Below are 19,171 nucleotides of genomic sequence, written 5' to 3' on the forward strand. Positions count from 1 at the left end.
TCCACTGTCAATCAATAGCTGCAGTCGTCGATTGGTGGGGCAGCTGCGGTTCAATGAACCCGCCACCGTTTAAGTTGATGAGATGTACAAATTAGACAAGGAATGTGCAGACAGACCTGACTAATTAACATGTATAGGGCATGGCGAGCTATGAGACAAAGAGCAGAGAGCGCGAAAAGCAAAACAGAGAGCAAAGGGAACGAGAACATAGGGCGGGCTGTCAATTAAGCTCTGACTAAGGTTTACCAAACGCAACTCAATGTTAAGATTTGATATCTAAAAACTATCGTTTATTTTGTGGCATGCAACTGTCCAAGCTGAAGCCCACAGAGAGAGCGAGAGACAAGAACAACAAAGCGAGCGACGTAAATGAATACTTCCGCTCGACAGGGCAGCGCGTCCATCGCTCGACGTTGTCTGCGTAGTGAGCCATAAAACCATAAATGCAGCGACAAGACGACCATGTCGTAAATTATGAGCCGACCATTTGCCCACGCACCGTCCCAATCCCCAATCCCAATCCCATTCCTTACCCAGTCCCCGTGTGCTTGGCCAACAGTCTGAGCATAATAAAATAACTAACAACTGAATCGTACATTGGGTCACGGTTCGACGATCTATCGATCCATTCATCGATCGAGTCATAAAGGGCTAGAAAGTTTTTAACACTAAGCGACAAAGATGAGAAATAAAATTTTATTTTATTTTTAAGCATCTTTTTACTGAGCGGAAACAATTAGATTTTAGTGCAAGATCAGCAGCAACAGCTCCTGACACTATTTAAATATGTAAGCACACAGTTATGACTCGATAATTTTTAAGTTTTGCTATAAGTGCAACCGCACCTTAAGCTTTTAACTACACACACCCAAATGACAAATGCGCCACCTTCGCGAATATATGTAGACACCTTCCATGAATATAAGTAAGCAAGTATTTAGGTCGCACTTTTTCCAGCGAAAATCGACTGGATGCACAACGAGAATAACATATGGGTGCTATGCAAGACGAGCAAAAATAAGGTATGAATTATGTGGGTAACTAAATTGTTTATGTATGTCGAAATAGTAATATATTTATAAACCTATATGCATACTCTCCAATGTATAAGATTGACTAAAACTATAGTGAATTTATTATAAGAAAAGTTTATAGTAGTGTAATCCTTTTCGCCAATAAAAAACAAGGATTTCCTTTATGCTTCGCATAATCTGATATGTAAGGAATATTTTTAAATCTATAAAAAGAATTACGCTGTAGCTTTTCAATTTTTGGTCAGATAAAAAGATATATCCACCTAAACATGTTCATAAAGAAATATTCAAAAATCTTTATTGTATGCAAAAAGATATTCTATATAGTTGATCTTTAACTTTATAAAAAGATATATAAAAAGGTTAGAAGGCCTAGAATTTTAAAGAAGGTTTTTTTTAGGTCAGAGATGTAATATTGACGTTCTAAAAAAACCAAATACATATTAGATATTTGTAATCTATTAATTTTCCAAAATTTAGCCCTCAACAAAAAGTTGTCTCAAGCAATTTCTAAGTCTGTTGCTCCGTGCAACGCCGGCTAATTTTTGGTTATTTAGTTTTTATAGGATCTAGATCTAGGTTTGTAAGATTATCGAAGTCTTGCGATCAGAATAATAGTATTTTGTGGCCCAATATTTTTTTCTTTCAAATATATAATTAGTAAACAATTTCACGCATTTCGTTTGGTTTTTTTTGTAGTCAAGTGTAATTATATTATGCGCACCTTTTGCTTAATGCTTGCATCATAGTTTTTGTAGTTGCAGGCCAGTGAGTTGGCCCAGATGAGTGGCCACTGCTGAGCAGCGTTTTGGGCATCGCGTCGCCGCCGATAAGAACTGCGTATATGGGGCACAGGCGAAGGTGGCGCTGCAGCAGCTGCTGCTGCTACATATTTGGATACCGCTATCGCGGAGCTGTTCCACGGCGGCCGTATCAATGTTGTTGCTGCAGCATTAGCAGATGTTGTTGTTGTTATCGTTGCCGTTGGTGCGTTTATTATTGTTGTTGTTGTGCTTGGCGTTGTATTGATCTTGCCATTCTGGCGAAAGCTGCGCGTGCGAATCGAATTCCGCTCGATGCTGGTAACAGCAGCAGTAGCAGCTGTAGCAGTTGTCTCCTTGACTCCTTGCCTAGTGGCTGCCAAACGCGGCGGCTTGGGTGGTGGCGGTGTGGGTGGAACAGTGGCCAACGATGTGGATGGCCAGCTGCTGGAGTTCTCTGAGCCGCTTTCACTGATCGTTTCCGAGCTAATACTATTCTTACGTTGCGCCTTTGGCGTGGCTTTTGTTTTAGTTAGCACGCCGCTTGTTTTTTGTGCCTTATTCGTGCCGCAGGCATGTGCCTTGCCCGTGCACCCACGATGAAAGGATGGATTTAGGCCGGAGCCAGGTGCTGCCGGCACAGCAGGCACAATGCCGCCACGCAGTGTTTGCTCGAAGTTTTTCGGCTTGAGAAACATGATAAAAATATGAGTGCGAGCGTGTTTGTTTGCTTGTGTGCGAGTTATGTGATCACTTGGTACTTAGATCGTAAGTCAAATGCAAACAATTGTCATGGCCAGCAGCCAGCAGAGCTTGGAGCATGACCAGACCCACACAGACCGGGCCAGAGACGCACAAACGTGAAACGGGAAATAAGTGCGAAACTGGAGCGCGCCCAAAACCTTGGAAACGTTAGTCGCACCACAGACTGAACAATCTTGTTGTGCCTCTTTGTGTGCGTGTATGTATGTGGCTGTGTGAGTTCAGGCACTTAGCGTTTTGACATTAGAGACAATTGAACTGGCTGAAAATGGCCAATCATCGTGCGATCGCCGTTTGATTGATTGATTGAAATGCAAGACTCGAGTCACGAACGCGAATCAAATGCGAGTTATGAATTAACTATTAACGACAGCTTGAATGACAAGAATTGTTGACGTTGTTGTTGCTATTGTTGGTGTTAATTATGTTGTTGCTGTAATCCCGCATAGAAATTTCACAGTGGGTGTCTCGCGTTTCAATTTCCGTACCGAACTTGGGCAGAGTTTGCAGCGTACTGACGGCCCAGCTCCAACGACAGCGACAACGAAGCAAGCAACAACAACGAAAACTCGACAAAAACAAAAGCAACAAAACGCAAGCAGCGCAGCGCAACGCCACAGACGTCGACGTCGACGGCGACTGCGACGTCACGACGTCAGCTATTTGTGTAGGCAGCCGACGCAGTCCAAAGTGGGTGTAGAAAAATGCACACAGCTGCAGCTGCTGCCGTTACTGTTGCTGCCGATGTTGATATTGACGTCGACGTCAACGTCTTCGTCCATGTTCGCTGCTTGTCTACGGCTCGGCTGTTCGTGTTGTCGAGTTGGAAGCAAAGGGGAGCTGTGCAGCATGTTGTTAATGATGTTTACTAAAATGCAGTTCGAGTTTTTTTCTCAACAGTGTTGCCAAATCGTTTTATTTTCGTCTGCTGAATGAAGTGAGTAAGGCGCTCAAATATGTCGACGCCTTTCTGAACTCAGCCAGACAGCAACAACACAGCAACACAACAACAACAACTATGTTCCAATTGGAATGAGACTAGGCATATAGCTGGAACGGGCTGGGCCTGGAATTTCAAGCGATTGATCGCTCAGGTGCTGACAATTTTACAACACATTTGCAAGAGATAAACACAGTGAAAAATGTCAAACACGTTTCTAGCTGCGGCTAAAGTCAACAAGTTAATAAGAATTTCAACTGCAATTACAATTGGAATTGCTCGACAGGTAGTTACCCTGCATATAGACAAATTGGTCAAGAAAATTACATGTATATTGATATAAATATAAATATATATAAATACATTTAAGTTACTCGAATATTTTTCTTTACTTTCATTTCCCGATCCTCATCATTATACCATCATCATCATACGCTTCTGAAACTCTTAACCCCTCTAAGTTAACTTGAAATGTTTACTTTAGTGAGCCAATATTTGCATGCTTTTATTTTAGATACGTTGACCACTCCGATGGGATTCCCGCATTGAACAAACTTGTTCATCTTCTTATTTCTGGTAAAAAACCTGAATCTTTGGGTAATTGAAAACAAAATACCCTAGAAATTAGTTGCAGCTATTCCGAACATATATATTCATAATATGTCGCATTTGAATTCTTTCTGTATGTCATATGCAATAAGTTAAAGTCAAGAATTTAAGAACATAATTGAAATCTTCTTAAAAGCTTACAAAGTTTTCAATTTAAAAAGAATGTTTTTAAAATAGCAAACATCGATCAATATTCATGGATAATTTAAACTAATATTAAAGATCAAATTAAAATAAAAAAGAAGAAGAGAAATACCATCTTTAGTAAGAATTTATTTGGTTTATTTATATAAATATCAAAAAGCTTTATTTCCCATACACTGATCCTATAGAAACTTTATGAGATTGTAGACGTTAGGTAGATGCCTTGGGCAGGAAACTTTGTATACATATGTTTTTACCGATTCTTTTACCTAGTTTTCTTTTAAATATCCGATAATAGATATATATGGAGGTTTGACTGGCCCTAAGCTCCCAGTAATGCAAGACATATCCAAAGACATATCCAAAGATTTATGAAAATAGCCTTATAATGAAGGAACTAATTTGAATATAAGGGCAAGTCTTCATTGATTGTTATAATTAATATCGAATTTCTATAGTTTATAAGGAAAATATGTCAAACAGTTCAGAATTTGTTATTAGATAACTAATCTGTTAAATTGGCATAAACTTATAGAAAGCATACGAATTTTTAACAGCTGTTGCTCAACTATTCAAGAGGAACCCAATTCCTGACCAGCCTCAATAAGAATTGCCTTGTCAATAACTATAACAATAACAGTAGATATATATTTACATGCTTAATGTTTAATCCATCTTCATATAATAGTATATTACTGTGAAATTCATAAAAATAAACGATATTTCCAATTTTTATATGTGGAGAAAATAAGGCTTGTTAGATAGTCCTCTCTACTATAGATAATTTAGATCATTCCTATTAACAATTCAATTTAAATCCCACTAAGAATTTTTAAAATCCTATTGCGACCTTGGACACTAGTTCCATGTGCGCTGTTTAATTGTTTATAAAAATTACCTGATTAATGAACAATTACGAAAGATTATGATTTTGCGTCTGTTCCAGACAACAAATTTCATTAATCACTGCGTTGCTAATGGATTAAGATGGGAATCTGACTTGTGGTCTTACCTGACGCTTGAAGCGTTTGCTGGCGCTGCGGCGAAGAGTGTTACAGTTGCCGTTGTTAATGGAATGATCGATCTCTTCAACGGTGGCCGTGCTGGGCGCCATGCAGCGCTTGCTCAGCTCCACCAGCTCAGCCACTGGTTGCACCTAGATGTGTAAAAGACAAGGAGAGCTATTTAGTGTGGATGTCTTGAAATTGCCACGTGTGTTACGCACCTCGACGGTAACAGCATCACCACTGTTGCGTATCATCTCTATGATAATCTCGCGAGATAAATCGCCCACTGGTGTGCCATTGACTTTGATCAAACGATCGCCAGGCAGCAGGCCCGTGGCACCACCCCCGGCACCAGGTTCCGCAAATATGACCGGTCGAAAGATGGGCGACATCAGCGATTCGGTGCGGTCCAAGCATATGGCTTTTCGCAGGCTGAAACCGAAGTCATGTCGCGGTGATTTCTGCCGTTTTATGACCAACTGCCGGGGCGGCGGCAGCTGCACCAGCTGTACTGGAGGCAACGGCAACTGCACATCCTCAAATGCGTGCACACGGGCCCAGCGATCGATGCCCTGCGATTCGCCCACAGGACTCATAGAAAATGGAGGCGTGGCAAAGGAGGAGTTTGTGGTATCTGTGAGACTGTCTGCACTCGGCGATGGTGATGTCAGCACATGCAAATGGGCAGTCTGCGTGGGCGTCTGTGGTGCACCATAGCGAGCATTCGCCGGCAGGGTCATGGCACGCTGCTGTGGTGCATGTTCGCCATCGCTGCGCAGGCTCTCCACGGAGGTGAAGGATGTGCCGTGTTGGCTGGAATTGGAGCCACCGCTGCCGCCGCCACGGTTGCCCTCAAACAGTTGCTCATTTTGCATGGTGTTGCGCATCAGCATTTCGGGCGTGCCGCCACCGGTGAAGACAATCTCCTCATGAACGTTGGTCATGTTGCTGCGCGAACCCTTCAAAATACCACGCTTGGGCGGCTTCGGCGGCACCGGCGGTAAAAATCGATTCTGTCAGTATAATAGTAATTATATTTAAGAAGCATCAACTTCGACTAAGCATTCTCACCTTCAGTCCACTTGAGAGTAGGGAATGTGTAACCTCGCCGTAGTTCAAATTAATGGCCATGCCAGCTCCGTTGGCGGCGCTTCGACTCTCGATGTGTGTCATCACAGATGCTACAATTTCCTCATTGCCACGATCCTGCTCTGGCCCGCCATTTCCACTACCAGTGCCATTCCCATTCCCGTTGCTGCTAGCTGCATCGGCATTAAGGGCCGCAAAGAAATCTGCACTGTAGTCGGCTGTTATCCCACTTGGCAGTTTTTCCTTCTCCTTGCGGCGGCCACGTATCTTGAGCGATCGACGCACTTCCTCCAGACGCAGCAGCTCATCGGTGCTCATGCTGCCAGTTACCCCGCCCCCGCTGCCGCCTTTAGCCTCTTTGCGCAGTTTTTTTTCGCGCTTGCGACGCTCCTTTTCCTCATCGCCCGCGCTCTTCTTCATAAAGTTGAACATCCTTATTTGTTCGTGTGTGTTTTTGAATGTAAGTCCTTAGGGATATAAATGTAATCAAACCATAAAAATGAGCTTTGTAGCTAAATATGTATTCACACTCTCAGCGCCGTTTAGAGCCCCACAAATTGCTTTTCCCTCATTTTACACATAGCAGAGATAACATTTGTATAAGAAAGCCAACTGTGTACAATTAAATTTAAAGATAATTACATTAGCCACAAATGTACCAAATGTGCCAACTCAATTTAAAAAGCCAGTTGCAAAAGACAAAATGAATTAAATTTTGAGAAAATATATATATATATATACTTCACGTAGCAATAATGAAAAAACGAACACTTTTCTAGCTATTCAATACATGCAAATGGTACATCTATAATGTACCATTGCTGAGCAAATGTACCTTGAGTAAATGTATGATAAGAACTGCAGGGTTCGCACTTCAAAAATAATTGATAAACTACTTAAAATCAATTTAAGCAATTTGTTGATAAGATAGCAGATAGATAAAAAAAGAAGATACTTAAGTAATAATTGAATTGAAATCGAATTTTTAAACACTCGTCGAAGCAGACTTCGGGCTTTGAGCCGGTTTACAGATAAGTACCTATCGGGCAGAGGGGGTTGCGAATGTCGCAAGTTCAAGGGCGTGCCCAACAGTTTTGCACATTTTTGTTCTCTGCTGCTAATTTAATTTGCCCTGCCCTGTCCCGGCCAGCCACGGCCCCTTGCATTGCGGTTAGTTTCGCATTTTTCTTGGTTACTCTCTTTTCTTTTCTTTCACTGCAAAGAAACCCTGATACCAATGCACCCGCACACAACCACAACAGTTAACTGTTTTTTGCACGTCTACACGTGTGTGTGTGTATGAGTTTGCGTTTGCATGAAATTGCAAAATCTCGTAAACAATGCGTCAAGCATGCATATTTTTGTTAATCTTGCATTTCGCTTTGATGCCAACGGTGGCTTTTTGTCATTGAGGCTCGCCCCCATTTGTTATTATTTATTCAATTATGCGCTTTCTTTTTCCATATTGTATACAATTTTTGTTTTGTTTTCACGCACACACACATACGTTCAAACAGAGACAAATACATTTGATACTTAAGGGGCCCGTTGTTATTGCAGTTGTATTTGCAGTTGAGTTTGTTTTTGTGTTTGTATTGATTGCCCCAGACTCGATTGCATTTCATATTTAGCTGTTTAATGTTGCTTAATTTAATGGCCTCAGCTTGAGTCTAATTATTTATACAATACAATTTGTGCCCATTCAGCAAAAAACCAATAGACAGAGGGTGGAACTGGAATGCGATACGAGCCAGAAGCAAAAAAGAAAGCTGCCTGCCACTAGCGAAGTCAATAACACCTTTGTTTTTGCAGTTTTCTATGTCTCTTTTGATAAGCACTCACACACACACACAAAACAAACAGTATTATGATCGCTTAAAGAATTCTGGCTTTTACCTATTTGCTATTTAAGCAATGCGCACAATTACGCGTTTGGCATAAGCAAATGCCTTTGGATTTAAATTCTAATAATTACAAAATTTTACCGTACCGACGACCACAACCGATCGGCCAGTGTGCACCTAACTGCGTTTTAGTGGTGGACCAATATTTAAACACATATCGATGTTCAATTTAAGGCCAATGTGTACACAATAGCTAAGCAAACAAAAATATTGTAGCAGTGTTGGAAGACGCAAAATGTTTTCCCCTGCAGATAAATTTAATTTCATTCAGTGATTTTGAATTAAATATTTTTATTAAACTATTAATTATTATTTAATTACATATTAAAATCAAAATAATTTAGATATTTGTTAGTAGAAAGTTTGAGATTCAGGAAGAAGTCTTCCAGGAAGAAATATTACTCTCGTTTGAATAATATGTTTTACGTACTGAAACGGTGTCCGGAGTTGGAATGGTCACCCCAATTGAATGGAATATGTTTTTCGAAGTGTTCCCATTTTGCTTGGCCATCTGATAATCTCCTGAATCGAAAAATGTTGGCTTCCTTTGCAAACGCTTCTCTAAGAAAAATGATTGACCACCAGACATTTATATACTCGTATAATTAGGATATTTTGAATCCATCTGGTGCTCTTCGACTGTCCCTAAGTGAGGGAAAATATTTTGCTTTTTGGATGGATCACTGAAGTCATTGTCGGTTGAGTCCATGCTGATACATGAAATTAATGAATATAAACATATATATATATAAATATATTTCACAAGAAAAACTTGACTCTTCCATGAAAAAAACAATACAATTGAATATAGTCGTTCAAAAAATTGATTGTCATCCTAGCACTAATACTTCAAGTGTTGCTATGAATCATATCGGCCGGCCACCGTAGGCTTTTCGACCGACCACCACAAAATGATTCGTATATCGCAAGAATAAAAAAGTGAAGCGTAAAAACCAAACGGTGCATGTACATGGAAAATTAAGTGTGAGTGCGTGTGTTTATGAAAAATATAATATTTCAACATATATATATTATGCGCACCAGGACAAAAGACAACATTCGATCAGTTCAACAATTTTGTGGCGAATCCGTATTGAACTGTGTGTGTCTGAAACCTCACACACACACAAGCACTCACAACACACTCACCCGTTAACACACAACAGAAACAAAAACAACATACGTGAGTGTCGCTGCCGTCACCGTCACCATTCTGCAGCAGAGTCTGCCTTTTACATTTGTGAAAAAGAGTAAAACTCAAATGCAAAAGTCGGTTCTTTTGCACGATTAGGTGGGTTCCAAATTATTAGTGGCATTTCAAATGCAAGTGTTTTATGCCAAATACCGCTAAACAGCCATGGCCTTTGTTATTGTTGCTCGCTCGCTCGCTTAACAAATTTTCGTCGTCGTCGTTGTAGTCATAGTCGCCGTCGTCAACGCGGACGCCGACGTCGACGTCGACGTCGACGTGAATGGTGTTGTCTGCCCCCGATGGTAATCTATCTTTGTGGGGCTGTATGTTTGCGTGCATGTATGTATATGCACGTATAAATCGACATATGTGTGCGTGCGTGTGTATGTATATATATGCATTTGATAACTGTATTAGTGTCTAGACATGTTGCTGACAAGGCTGCAAACTCAAAAACTTTTGCTTGCGGTTCGGTTTGCCGGTTTGAGCCATTGTTTAGGCGCGTGCGCAAGCTTATATTATTCTTGTTAGAATTTACAACAATATGAAAGGGTAATCGTAACTAATATTGTAAAAAATTCTTGTCATTAAATCGTAAATATGTATGCTTAAGCAATGTACATGCAAATATGTATGTGTGCCTGAACTGTGTCATTGAACTGGTTTGCAACTGGTTCGGTTTAGTGAGTGAATCTGTTCCGAATCGGTGTGCAGTTTTTTTTTTTCTGTCGCTGCTGATCACTTGATGCGCCGACCTACACACGTACTCTGGCAAATAGAAAGAAACGATACTGTGTACATATTGTCTGTCGAGACATGTTCACGTCTCGCCCGCCAACTTTCCCGGCCGGCCCACACACTTTCCTTTTGACGCGGCCTCGCACTTTGCATTGCAGACACACAAGCAAATATGTGTGTATGTGTTTGTGTGCGTGTATTTTGTCGATTATATTTTATGTACATTTGTTTACAGTTTTAGATAGCGAAATTTGTACAGCCGGCAGCGACCGCCAAGGCACGGAGTTGACATTTTCGCAAATTGCAAATGAATATATTTTTTTCAGCTGCGATCGTTGCCGCACTCTCTGACACACACATGCACGCGTGCCCCTCGCACCTTTATCGCTCGCTGCGATCTCAACCAGCGGGCCACACAGACACACTGTGCGATACATGCAAGCATATATATATGCATGAATACATGCAAGCACTGGCACGTATGCATACATATGTATGTAAATATATTCGTACACATACATATGTATGTATGTATGCGTGTAAGTTCATGAACAGCCGCGCTCCGACGACTTGTTTTGATTTAATTTCGCGGTAAATGCAATCGCGAAAAATTTTGCTCGTATCGCTGCTGCTGCTGCCCGCTTTGCGGAATTTTGTTTGAAGCTAAAACGGCAAAAGAAACAACAATAATAACCGCAAGAACAATTGCAACAGCCGCGCTGCCAATGTGCTGGCGCCTCTACGTGTGGGGCGCGCAATGACTAAGTGTAAGAAAGAGGGAGAGAGAGAGAGAGAGAGAGAGAAGCAGTGGAAGAGAGCACCAGGGCGGTCGCCGTCGTCGTCGCGACAGCCCTTCGGCTTACGGAAATGCTGCAAATGCTCGATTTTCTGCTTTTTATTATTATTATTTTTTTGAACGATCGATCCTATTTTAATAAGTTTTGCAGCTGCTTTTACTGCAGCTGCTGACGCAAGCGCCAACAATAATAACAATAACAACGCGAGCAACAACAGCAGCAAAGGGCTGTGCAATTTGCCATAAACACGCCAAAAGACAATAACAAAATATGCATATGCACAAACATATATAAATATATGTGCACATATGTATGTGCATTTTAGAGATGGGTGCGTATTGAACTTTTTGGGCTCGAAAAACAGTCAAAATTAAAATAGATGAAAGGTTTCCTATTGATTTAAAATCTAGTAGTCATTAATTTTATAATGTTTGTTATAATTATTATATTCATTGGGAATTGCGTGGGACTTTCTAAGTATTTTCACGCTCCCATCTCTATAAAAAAATTTGCATTATGCATCGCAAAAATGCTAAGAAATATTAGTATTTTGTTGCACTATTTATACCCGTCTTTTTTAACAAGTGCCCTCATTGTAGAACCTGGACTGGAGTGTGTGGAATTGGTTAGCTCGGCGCACCCGGAACTGGAAACAGCCTCAACACGAATTACCTACCATTTGCGCTGCAGAGGAGATCGACTGTGGTTGCCAGCGCCGCAACTAGATCTGCCTCAATAACGCCAACACCAACGACTTTAACGATCCCTGGCAGTCGTTTAGGCTTCAACTTGAACAGAAACAACAGTAATAGCAACGCCAGCAACAACAACAGCAACGGCAGCAGCAGTAGCAACAACATAAATAATTGCAACGTGTCGGAACTGAGCGACGCACTGCTTAACAACGAAGTGCCTGGCGCTCAGTATCCAGTAGTGACGGCAACAGAAGCCATCATGTCCTTGACAGTAACGGGCACATCGCCCACCAGCCTCGTTGAACCCTTCGTTACGGTCCACCCAAAGATCGTGCGTGAGGGTTGGTTGCAGAAACGCGGCGAGCACATCAAGACTTGGCGCCAACGTTATTTCGTGCTACGCGACAACGGCTCTCTGATGGGTTATCGCAGCAGGCCCGTAGATTATACACAGACGGACCAGCTGCTCAATAAGTTTACCGTTCGTGGCTGTCAAATAATGGCCGTCGATCGGCCGAAGCCCTTTACATTCATTATACGCGGCCTGCATTTTGCGACAGTAATCGAGCGCACATTTGCCGTCGAATCGGAAGTTGAACGACAGGCCTGGACGGAAGCTATACGTAATGTGGCCAGCAGGCTGTGCGAAGTGGGCGAAACGGCAATGTCGCCATCAGCCCAAACCGACATGGGAGATGTGGATATGGCCGGCATAGCAGAGGTGGAACTATCCGAGCAGTTCTCAGTGCAGGGAACCACACGAAACAGCAGCGGCGTTAAGAAAGTGGTATGTACACAGGATACAGATTCCCATATCCATATATATATATTCATTCTTATTTCATTTAGACACTTGAGAATTTTGAGTTCCTCAAGGTGCTTGGCAAGGGCACCTTCGGTAAGGTGATTCTCTGCCGTGAGAAGGCTACAGCCAAATTGTACGCAATCAAAATTCTCAAAAAGGAGGTCATCATACAAAAGGATGAGGTCGCGCACACACTAACCGAAAGTCGTGTGCTAAAGTCAACAAATCATCCGTTCCTGATTGTAAGTGTTAACCTACTTCATAACATTTAACAATTTTACGTCAGCGTGAAACCGAAATCTTAAGTCTTTAACTAGGGAAATTCCCCGCTTTGATTTGTTTGCCATGAAAGTGCTTTTGACAGCTGAATATGAATTGTGATTTTAGTGTTTCTTATGAAAGCAAAGCTTAAGCGTAAAATATGAAAGGAAAAAGACAGTAAAAATATAAGATTCACTATACGTTTGTGTATATATAGATTTCATTGAGAAATCTTTTAACAGATTACTTCAAAATTATTATATTGAAAGTAATATATTGTTGGCTATAATGAAAAAAAAACATATTGCCTATTTGCATAATACATCTACTAGTTTATTTAATTACAGTCGTTGATAACTATAGCATTCAAATATTTTTTATTTATATAGAGAAAATTATTTTTTAATAAAACTAGGTGTCAAACCGAAAAGTGCACTGTAATTTCGATTTTATACGTATTTGTTTTTAGGTATGGATCATTTTAAAAGTTGACTTAATCATTAATGTATCTAATGTAACTGTTTCTTGTTCTCTATTTTGTAGTCACTGAAATATTCGTTTCAAACCAATGACCGTCTCTGTTTTGTTATGCAATATGTGAATGGTGGGGAGCTATTTTGGCATTTGAGTCATGAGCGCATCTTTACAGAGGAGCGAACACGTTTTTATGGCGCCGAAATAATATCAGCGCTGGGATATTTGCATTCGCAGGGTATAATTTATCGTGACTTAAAGCTGGAGAATCTTTTGCTGGACAAAGATGGTCACATTAAGGTAGCGGACTTTGGGCTGTGCAAAGAGGACATCACTTACGGTCGTACAACAAAAACGTTTTGTGGCACACCGGAATATTTAGCGCCTGAAGTATTAGACGATAATGATTATGGGCGCGCGGTGGATTGGTGGGGCACCGGTGTGGTTATGTATGAGATGGTGAGCAAGAGACTACATTGAATGTTAAATATACAGATCTCTAAAGGTATTTATATTTCTTTAATTTTCAGATCTGTGGACGGCTACCATTCTACAATCGGGATCACGATGTGCTCTTCACGTTGATATTGTTAGAGGATGTGAAATTTCCTCGAAATATAACGGATGAAGCAAAAAGTCTATTATCTGGTCTCTTGGCTAAGGATCCTAGAAATCGTTTAGGTGGAGGGCAGGATGATGTTAAGGAAATACAAGCGCATCCATTCTTTGCGAGTATTAATTGGACAGATCTGGTGCAGAAAAAGGTATAAGCTTTCGTAACTCGCTTAATCGAAAATTGACTAACAATTCTATTCACACAGATAACGCCGCCTTTCAAGCCTCAAGTCACATCAGATACAGACACTCGATATTTTGACGAAGAGTTTACAGGCGAGAGCGTTGAATTAACGCCGCCGGATCCCACGGGACCATTAGGCTCTATAGCCGAAGAGCCACTTTTTCCGCAGGTAAATTGGGCTTTGTATAATTTGTTAAATTAAATATTAAATTAATATTTCATCTCCAATTTACAGTTTAGCTATCAAGGAGATATGGCCTCCACATTGGGCACGTCGTCGCACATAAGTACTTCCACAAGTCTCACATCGATGCAATAGAACAAGTTTAACAAACACACACATACAACACATGCATACATAATAAAAATACATCAAATTCTGCTTCATCACCTATGATCACCCGTAATATACTTAGTTATATAGAAATGGGTAAAATTGCGAGCAAAACCGAAATAAATTTGTACCGCTAAGTTTATACACCAATAATAACACATTGAATGATAGTAACTTATTTTTCTTACAATAAAAATAGCTGAAGCAAAAAGCAAGCGGAGATAAGAGAACGTTGAGCGCGATATATAAAAAATATATAGTATACAACATAAATTTATACTTATACATACATTTAAATATACCATTTTAAGCATAACGCTTAAAATGATTAGTTAATTTTTAAATGCAAGTATAACATTTATCAAGCGAAACAGAAAAGAGATGAAAAGAATACACAAAATTCAATACACTACTAGCATATAAGTAAAAAAAGTTTATAAACCTGCAGCAAGATATCGAAATACACACTCCCACACCAATACACACACATAACCAATACTATACATACAAGAAACGCATTAATTATACTCCAAAGAAGCAAAAAACAAAAACATATTCGAGTTATATTCAATGGTAAAGTTGCCTCTGATGTGCTCCGCTTTATGCAAGAGCTGAACACAACAATAAAAACAACTACTAAAAGCTATAAATATAAACGTAAAACAAAATTTCAACTGCAGGTGCGCCAATAATATTTAAGAAAATTATTAAAACAAGAATAAGAAAGAAATTTATATATTGCATATGCTTTTTTACACAAATATTTGTACATATTTATATGAAACAAAATCAATTTTTTAACCAAAATGTAAAAAAAGAAAAAAACCAAAATTTCCATTTTTGAATTTGAAAAAAAAGCCTAAAAATGTTTGTCATAAAGAGTATGTCGGCCTTGCAGAGTTGATAAAACAGCATTAAGCATGAAATGTTGTGAATAGCTATCAGATGCCACTAAAAAAGAATTCATACTTAAAACCAAAATAAAAGTAAATAAAATTTGATATTTTTTTATAAAAGCATGAAACTATTGAATTAAACATGTAAATAAAAAGTAAAAATAAAATGGATAATTTTCGGGCATTGCAACTAAATACAATATCTACAATAAAAGTATAATCTCCTCTATATACAATGAAAGCATAAATAAACAAAAACTTATCATAAATACATAAATAAACAAAAACTTATCAATTGAAATATAAAGAACAAAAGCATAAGATTTAAATACGAACCCTATTTTCTTAAATAAAAACGTAAAACGAAATAAAATAAAACAAAACTAAATTAAACTAGAAATAATTATGCCAAAGAACCGGCGAAGCGAATAAAGTAAACTCATAAATCCATCTGATAAATTGAACAGATCCGACAGGTGAGTTAGAGTTTAGCTTATAAAATACATAATGTGTCGAATGCAGTAGTTGATTACTTGTTGAGAAAGTACTAGGTTCTAAACGATAGTTGCATCAGATCATATTAAGGTATACGTTAGTAAGGTATATTGTATACAATTTCATGCGTAGGCTTCAATCTTTTTGCTTAAGGCAATTAGTTTGAAGAATCGAATTAGAATCAAATCGAGAATCGAGTAACTTTTACTCGATACATCAAAAAGAAAATAAAGAAAAATAGGTAGCTAATATCAGGATAGACGATCCATTACGGATCAAATATGCAGCTTATAGTTGAACTTTTCATAAGCAAAGCTTATTAGAAACGACTACACAACGATTTCCACAATTCAAATTTTGCAGTTACATATTTGTTTTGAGTTACGGATTATGTTATATGTATGATGTATATGCATACATATCCTTTGACTCAAGCAAACAACTGAAAATGCAAATAAATAGCTGACCAAACAATCAACTGAAATCTGCCAATGCCATCAAAACGGCAAGCTTTTAAAATATATTACAATATAAAATATAAAAAACGTATCGAAATATTGAGAAGTCGAAATCATTTAGATGCAGCATAGACATTTAGGTAATATCTAGAAGAAAATATCCCCTCTACCCCCAATCCATGGGGAACTGAACTATTCTAACACAGTCCACAGCCCACTATTACAGCATTTCCATTTGCCATCTCACAAACCAGTAGAGGAAAAGAAGAGAGAAGAATACAAATATTGTTTTCGATCAGTTGTATAACAATTTTGATTTTGGTCTTTTATGCAAGTACTGTTAACTACGATGTGTTCTACCAAATGGTTTGAAACTCGACTAAATTTCTTGTCAGTTCGAGCAAACGAAATTGTTCATTTTTTTTATTGTAAAATCCAAAAATGAAAAAAGATATATTGAAAACCCCCCAAAAAAACATAATCTTGATTAGATGTAATTTTTGATAAGCGAAACATTGGGAATTTCGCACAGTTTTAATGATTACAGTAAGCTTATTTATATAATGTAAACAAGATAAATAAATATAAAATATATATGTTTATAAAACAAGAGCAACAACTGAACAGGAACTTGTAGATAATATACGATCTACATAAATATGATATGATTAATTTATACGCGCTTACGCATACATGCATACATAATACACACACACATTTATATATATTTATATAAATACATATACCATATACATGTGTATGTACATATGTAACCATGTGAAGAACAATTATAATTTAAATGCATAAATAAAATTTACATATAACAGATATTTGATAGAAAAAAACAAAGCCTTTGAGAGATATGTTCTCTGTGTTTTTATTCATAATAATTTTTGTAATGTAGAAACCATGTAAATGTAGAACAATATTAGAACCAAATCTAGGGACAAACATTGGAATTGTAAATGAAAACTACCAAAACCCCAAAAATAATTTAACAGTTTGTTGCTGTTTAAGTAAGCTTTTGATTAAATAAACCTTGCCACAAACTACAAACTAGTTGACACACCTATTCCGGAATTGGAGTCACGCAGAAAAAATTTAATTCCTTGTTTCATCAGGCTGCAAATTGCAAATTGAGTCGAGTTAACTATGAGTGCGTTGAATGCGCTGTCCAAGCCCAGAAAATGCGGCGACTTGACCGACTTTAAATATTCGGGAGCGCGCCCATAGTAGGCGGCAGGGGGAGTGCGTTGAGCGCCTTATATGTTGTGTGTGCGTCCGCGAACAATGCGTTTTGTCTGATGATTAATTGCAACACAATCTTGGAGGCCACAGAGCCGCCGCCGTCGCTTTCCCCAAACGAGCAAACAGCGATGTGTGTAAAGCCACACACACACACACACACACGAATGTATGTGTTGCAAATGTGTATGTAGACAGAGACAGAATGTGTGTCGCAATGGCAGGCGGATATATTATCTGTGACATGAAGCTATTAATTTTTAACACTTGCGCCAGTAAAAAATAAATCCAAATTAAAATTGCCAAATGATGAAAGCGAAAGTAAATCAATCTATATAGTATGAGTATAATTGAACTGGGGCTTGGTCTTAAGCCGGACGCAGTGCATCCTTCAGAGGCCAGGCCCAGCGCAGGCCAGGCCCTTGAAAGGCGCACTTGGCAAAGCGAGATTAGTGCTTTCCCTTTTGATACTGCAACGTGTTTGACGGATGGCAACCAATGAAATGTCTAAGAGAAGCGAAACACCAGCAAGCCGAATAATTAATACTCTTACACAATTGTTATGCAAGTGTGACAAGGTTCATTAGTATTAACTTGGCCTTTTCCTTGAAATTATAAACTTTTTTTTGTGTTTTTTCTCATATTTGTATTTTCTATTATTTTTAATATTTTGATCCTATTTCTAGTTGCTTACAAAAATTTTTAGATTAGAATATTAAATTAATTATACAATAATAATTATGAATTCTATGATTTATTTTGCATACTTTTTTTTGTAAAACTATGTTGATTCTAACTTTCACTGAGCTTGTCTGCAAAGGCAGTTATGACAAAGTTATTATACCCTTCGTCAAGTGTATTACCAGCAGAGATTTAAGGTTTGGGTAAGCGGGAAGATGGTGAGGAGGAAGGGGGGACACGGTAACCGCATCTCGTTTTCTGTGTTTGTAATGCGTTTTTCGCGCTTTTCATTTGCGAAACGATTTTTCTATTTTCACCTCTTGTTCAAGCTGTTTGCTTTATAGCGATGTGAAAATGTCTTCAAACTAGAAAATGGTCAGCACAACAGCAGCATCTGCGGCAACAGCAGCATCAACTGCTGCATCACTGGAACTGCGACTGAGCAGTAGAAACCCGTGCTCGTATGTGTGTGCTGTGCTGTGCTGTGCTGTGCTGTGCTGGCAGTTAACAGCTCGAGCGGCCGCTCCTGCCTTCCAAACCAACCGTTGGCTGACTAAAAAGTGAAATACATCAAAGCACGTCACATCCATCAGACATTATGAACAGCACGAGAGCACGCCCCAGACGCAAGCCCAGAGCCAGAGCCAGAGCCAGTCTTGAACTGTTGCTTTGAGTCTGGCCAAGACTAGATACCCAGCAACGGGCTTGGGAGCGCATGAGGCATGTTTGACAACCAGGCCCAAAAGCGTCGCTAATGAATTGGAATTGTTTAAAGAGCGCAGCGAGGGGGCAGCTCCAGCCTCAGCTCCATCCTCCGTCCTCCATCCTCAGCGTTGGCCTTAGTGTCGTCTCTTGCAGTCGCTGCAATCGAAATTAATGAAAACTTTCGTTTATTTAATTGCACAGCAGCCAGACAGAGAGGGAGAGTCCATGAATACACTTAGAAAAATGTCGATATAATTATATTTGATAAAATTACATGTTATCCTAGATTTTATACGGATTTAAAAATAATATTAAAAAAATTATTTAAATACTTATTCAACTTCGT

At 39.1% G+C, this 19,171-nt stretch overlaps 2 protein-coding genes across 10 annotated transcripts in view; one reads left to right on the plus strand and one right to left on the minus strand.

Moving 5' to 3' along the window:
* The window catches only part of LOC111604637 (unconventional myosin-XVIIIa), a 33,976-nt gene extending 25,600 nt beyond the window's left edge, over window positions 1-8,376 (minus strand). For 4 of the 6 annotated variants that reach the window (XR_003944138.1, XM_030222899.1, XM_030222898.1 and 1 more), the window contains exons 1-4: window positions 8,243-8,376; window positions 6,329-6,813; window positions 5,476-6,270; window positions 5,263-5,406 (exon numbers count right to left, since the gene is read on the minus strand). Coding sequence is in view for 5 of the 6 variants with exons in the window: in XM_030222899.1 (XP_030078759.1) it covers window positions 5,263-5,406; window positions 5,476-6,270; window positions 6,329-6,778 (1,389 nt within the window). In the remaining variant the exon portion in view is untranslated. Of the gene's footprint in view, window positions 1-1,758; window positions 3,054-5,262; window positions 5,407-5,475; window positions 6,271-6,328; window positions 6,814-8,242 lie in introns of those variants that run through there. The other 2 variants (XM_030222900.1, XM_030222901.1) reach the window with 1 other exon arrangement.
* A 761-nt stretch (window positions 8,377-9,137) lies between these two features.
* LOC111604635 (RAC serine/threonine-protein kinase) lies at window positions 9,138-14,750 on the plus strand. Of its 4 annotated transcripts, XM_023322775.2 has the most exons (8): window positions 9,142-9,234; window positions 9,295-9,541; window positions 11,577-12,459; window positions 12,522-12,719; window positions 13,282-13,671; window positions 13,743-13,976; window positions 14,034-14,180; window positions 14,247-14,750. In XM_023322775.2, exons 3-8 carry the CDS (start codon window positions 11,932-11,934, stop codon window positions 14,328-14,330), a joined length of 1,581 nt encoding a protein of 526 aa, XP_023178543.1. In that variant the 5' UTR covers window positions 9,142-9,234; window positions 9,295-9,541; window positions 11,577-11,931; the 3' UTR covers window positions 14,331-14,750. The 4 variants fall into 4 exon arrangements, with proteins under 4 accessions (XP_023178545.1, XP_023178543.1, XP_023178541.1 ...); XM_023322777.2 differs by lacking the exon at window positions 9,295-9,541 and having other exon boundaries at window positions 9,138-9,234; XM_023322773.2 differs by having other exon boundaries at window positions 9,142-9,541.
* Window positions 14,751-19,171: the final 4,421 nt, after the last annotated feature.

Source organism: Drosophila hydei, unplaced genomic scaffold (assembly GCF_003285905.1).
Source record: "Drosophila hydei strain 15085-1641.00,03,60 unplaced genomic scaffold, DhydRS2 tig00000063-arrow-pilon, whole genome shotgun sequence".
Classification (NCBI taxonomy): Eukaryota; Metazoa; Arthropoda; class Insecta; order Diptera; family Drosophilidae; genus Drosophila; species Drosophila hydei.

Bases quoted from the DNA above. Each gene is read 5' to 3' on its own strand.
- LOC111604635 (XM_023322777.2), top strand. From the start codon at position 11,932: ATGTCCTTGACAGTAACGGGCACATCGCCCACCAGCCTCGTTGAACCC. The intron at 12,460-12,521 runs GTATGTACACAG...TATTTCATTTAG, and splicing joins GCAGCGGCGTTAAGAAAGTG to ACACTTGAGAATTTTGAGTT. The intron at 13,977-14,033 runs GTATAAGCTTTC...CTATTCACACAG, and splicing joins CAGATCTGGTGCAGAAAAAG to ATAACGCCGCCTTTCAAGCC.